The sequence below is a fragment of the Tupaia chinensis genome, unplaced genomic scaffold (assembly GCF_000334495.1).
Source record: "Tupaia chinensis unplaced genomic scaffold, TupChi_1.0 Scaffold000527_1, whole genome shotgun sequence".
Taxonomy (NCBI): Eukaryota; Metazoa; Chordata; class Mammalia; order Scandentia; family Tupaiidae; genus Tupaia; species Tupaia belangeri.
The window spans coordinates 6,333,213-6,337,632 of NW_006160040.1; the positions used below are offsets into that span (position 1 = coordinate 6,333,213).

General features: G+C 39.5%; 1 protein-coding gene across 4 annotated transcripts in view; it reads left to right on the forward strand.

Moving 5' to 3' along the window:
* RPF2 (ribosome production factor 2 homolog) overlaps window positions 1-4,021 on the forward strand; it is a 47,089-nt gene extending 43,068 nt beyond the window's left edge. For all 4 annotated transcript variants that reach the window (XM_006156999.3, XM_006157002.3, XM_006157001.3 and 1 more), the window contains 2 exons: window positions 2,769-2,913; window positions 3,660-4,021. In XM_006156999.3, the coding sequence (XP_006157061.1) occupies window positions 2,769-2,913; window positions 3,660-3,839 (325 nt within the window). In that variant the 3' untranslated portion in view covers window positions 3,840-4,021. The remainder of the gene's footprint in view (window positions 1-2,768; window positions 2,914-3,659) is intronic.
* The last annotated feature ends 399 nt before the right edge of the window (window positions 4,022-4,420 follow it).

The window sequence follows — 4,420 nt, forward strand, 5'->3', positions numbered from 1 at the left end:
AATCCCGTCTACTCCATTCTTCTCCTGAGATCTTGGGCACACGTATACAATGTGCCTGGCATGATTTTCAAGCCACCAGGTCTGAGACTCAAACTGCAGTCAGCCTTGTGGGAGTCTAGTGATGTAACCTCTACGCCATCTGCTGGCCCCCATGAGCTGTTTAGATCAACATGTTTTCCAGTTAACAAAAAATTAGTACTTTTTTTTTTTTTTTTTTTTTTTTAAGTTTGCTATGGAGTGCATGCATTTGCTGGGCAGAGAAAGAGCAAGCGAGCGAGAAATCAGCCCCAGGGGGAATGGTCATGCCACAATCCTTTCTCCTCCATTCTTCTCTCTAGATTTTGGGCATGCACCCACGTACACCCTGCATGATTTTCTAGCCTGAGTCTAGGACTTGAACTGCTCAATTGGCCATGTGAGACTCAGCCTTCTTAACCTTCATGCCACCTGCTTACCTAAAAAATTAGTACTCTTAAGTGGTAGGAAAAATTTTAGTTGAAATTTTATATGTAATGTCCTTGGTTTTCTAAACAATGTACTGAATACATCTTTCCTTGATGAGCTTTATTAATTCAATAGTATACATATCATTTATTTGAAGTATTGAAAATGGATGCAAATACAGAAGCACATGCGATATGACAAGTCAGATGGTCACTGCCCCCATGAGCTTTGAATTTAGTTTTTAAGGAAGGTGCTCTGATAACAGCTTCTCTTAACTTCTAAGGTTTCTCTCTATAGTGAGCTTGCATGGGTATTTATTTTCTTAGGCCAGTTCTCCTAGAATCACTATGAAGAGAAGGACCTAAGTGCTTTTGTTTAGACTGTCCTGTCCCTGTGCTTGTCTGCTTCAAGCCCCGAACTAATACTTGTTTTACCTTTCTCATTTGAAAATTTTGTTTATTTTTTTTTTGCTGGTGGCACATGTACTTGTTAGAGAGAGAGAGAGGGGATCCCCCACACACACATGGGATGTGGTCACACCACAGTCCTTTCTCCTCCACTTCTCAGGATTTAGGGTACACATGCACATGTACCTGGCATGTTTTTCAAGCCCCTAGGTCTGAGATTTGAACTATAGGCCTTCATGAAGGATCCAGTCTCCTATGACCAGGGCTTAACCACTGCCCTATGGAACTGACTCTGTTTTAACTTTCAATGTTAGGACAGTTGACCCTTGTATTTTTGCAGGTTGCCCAGCCATAGATTCTTCACCTTTGTATTCATTCAGCCACATATGGAAAATATCTGGGAAAAAAATAACAAATAAACCCAATCCAATATAGCATATTTACATAGCCTTTACACATTATATTACCTATTATAAGTAATCTAGAGATGATTTAAAATATACCAGAAAATAAGTGTTGGTTATATGCAAATTCTAAACAATTTTATATGAGATTCTTGAGCATCCTCGAGTTTTGGTATCCGTGGGGGGTCCTACAGTCCCCATGGATACTCAGGACAACTATAGCTTTTTGTTATTTAACATGCTCTCTCTGTTGTCTAGGTTGTTTTGTTTATTTGTTTGCTTTGACTTGCTCAATTGCGTGTAAATTAACTGTGCCCGATACAGCAGCATGTCTATTACTATGGCTGTTCTGGTAACCAGTAAATGCACCTCCCATAGGCGGGCCGACTTGGTCTCTGCATCTAGTGCGCTTAGGGCCAGCAGGCTGTCGCACCCTCACTTCTACTTCCTGGTGTTTATTGCTTTCAGCTGTTGCGAACTGTGCTTTTCTATCCTATTCTTTCTCTTCTCCTGTCAACCTGTTGCCTCTTACATGCCAGAGTTCATGTGGAAAGTCTGAGCTTTTACAAACATCATCGTTCAGTCAACCCCATTTTCCCTGTGGAGACCTGGCCGCTGGAACAGCTGAGTTGGATCTTAAGGCATTTCAGCCGTTCTTGTGGTATCATTCACAAAAGGAGTTTGTGAGTCTCCTCTTCTCTCCACTCCAGCAACCACCCCGCATGTTTCTATATCTGGAACTATTTGGACATAAGGTATCCAGAAAGTTGTGGTTTTGTTTCATTAATATTTTAAATTCACTTCAATCTATGGAGATTAATAAGTGCCTGTGCTGTAAAGTCGATTCTGAATGGGTTGATTTAACTCCTGCAGTCTTATATAAAACTTTATTAATTATGGCGTGGGGCAGCCAAGTGGTTGTAGTGGTTAAGGCTGTTGACTCCAATATGGCTGATCATGGTTTAAGTCCAGGACCTGGTGGCTTGAAAATCATGCCAAGTATGTGTGCACACGTGCCCAAAATCCTAGAAGGAGAATGGACGAGAAGGGATTGCAGTGTGGCCATCTCTCCAGTGTGTGATTTCTCACTTGCCCTCTCACTTTGGTTTCTCTGTCTCTCTCTGAAAAGCTCATGTGTCCGATGGCAGAAACCTTAAAAATCAAACAAAACAAAACCTTTGTGAATCATGTATACATACTGCTTGAAAGATCCAATTAAAATTATTTTATACTTATGTAAGTCCATAAGTGAGATGAAGAACTGAAAGGATTCCATTTCTTTTTTGAGAAGAATTTACTATTTCACTTGTTGTTTCTCACTAACATTATGTCATTTTGTTTCTGATTTTTTTGAGAGTGACCCCAAAGATACATATGCCCTAAATGTATAAAGTATGTCAGAAGCTTGATCTTTCTAAAGATTTTTACATCATTTTATAGGACTGAATAAATATAGTCGGGGGGGGACTTTTATAAAATCAAAGCAACATTTTTTTTTTCCTGCTTCGTGAAGGTTGCTATTGAAGAAATCTGGTTGCAGAACGCCACGGATTGAGTTGGAAGAGATGGGACCGTCGCTGGATCTGGTTCTCAGGAGGACACACCTGGCATCAGATGACCTCTATAAGTTATCTATGAAAATGCCAAAAGCTCTCAAGGTACATGACCTTATAGCTTGGGGCTGTATTTGTCTATTTCACTCTTCTGTCTAAGAAAGATTTGCGGCCTATTATATAAGGGACAACCCTAAAGCAATGAGTAAGGTAGATAAGACTATATTCTTAGAGCCAAGAAAAGGAGGAAGAATCAAACAAGCCAACTCTAAAGGCTGATTCAAAGAATTGAAGAAACCAGATGTCAAGTTTGAGAGCTTTCCAAATACCCAAGACTGCCATTTTTAGCAAAAATGAGGATTGTTTTGGGCTTCACGAAGATTGGGAATTTAGAGCACAGGTTTTATGGATCATGGGTGCATAAAATATGTTATGTTTTTAGTGGCTTTAAAAAACAGGTAGAAATGTTATCTCTGGAATATCCGTGGAGATGGAAATGACAGACATAATTTCTTAAGCTAAGCACAGGAAATTCTCTTGACGCTTGACAGTGGTGAGTATAGTCCACTCTGTTCAGAGTGTGGTTCGATAGTTTATCTGGGAAGTGTTCGAAATGCAGGCTATCTGACCCCACCCTATACTTACTGAACTAAAACCTGCATTTTAACACAATCCAGATGATTTGTATGCACACCTAATTTTGAGAAGAAAGGTGTATAGTGCTGTACACTCTTTGCCATTGAGGGGATGCTCACCAAAGGAAGTAGTTACTCAGTGGTTGAAGATTAGATTCGTACCAGTTCATGACAGTATGAGGTCATTCATTATGTATCTATATACTTATTTCATAGCCAAAGAAGAAGAAGAATATCTCTCATGATACTTTTGGTACAACTTACGGAAGGATTCATATGCAGAAGCAAGACCTGAGCAAGCTGCAAACCAGAAAGATGAAGGGGTTGAAGAAACGGCCTGCAGAAAGAATACCAGAAGACCCGGAGAAAAGATCAAAGAGAATTAAAAAAAATTGATGGAACTTAGCTGACAACTATAGTTTTATTGTTTTCTGTTTACTTAAGACAGCATCAAGCTTTAGTCCAGAGTTTTATAAGATTTTATTGTATATTTTTTAAAAAACATAATTTACTACATGTTATTATGAACAGTAATGTCCAGTATTAAGTTTAAGATAAGCCTCCTACTTGAAATACTACATCCTGGTGTGCCGTTTTCTCTCTGATATGATAAACTCCACTCTCCTGAAACTCTTCTCTGTCACAGGGTGAGTGAATGAAGAGGGATCTCTATAACTATTGGAGTTTTCAGAAAATCTTTGGAGAAAGCCATGGAAAGGAGAAAAGACCTAGAGAATCTATGTATACACTCTTTATGACCTCCCTGAGAGTTAATCCTATCTTCCAACATGTATCTACAAGCTGATTTTTCTTATTTTGTTTTAGTTTTTGCTACAGGGCGTGTGTGCTCTCCAGAGAAGGTTGGAGGGATGGGAAGGAAATAAGAAATCACTCCCCAGGGGGTATGGCCACACTACAGTCCCTTCTTCATTCTCCCTTTGGGATTTTGGGCATGTACCCACATGCACCTGATGTAA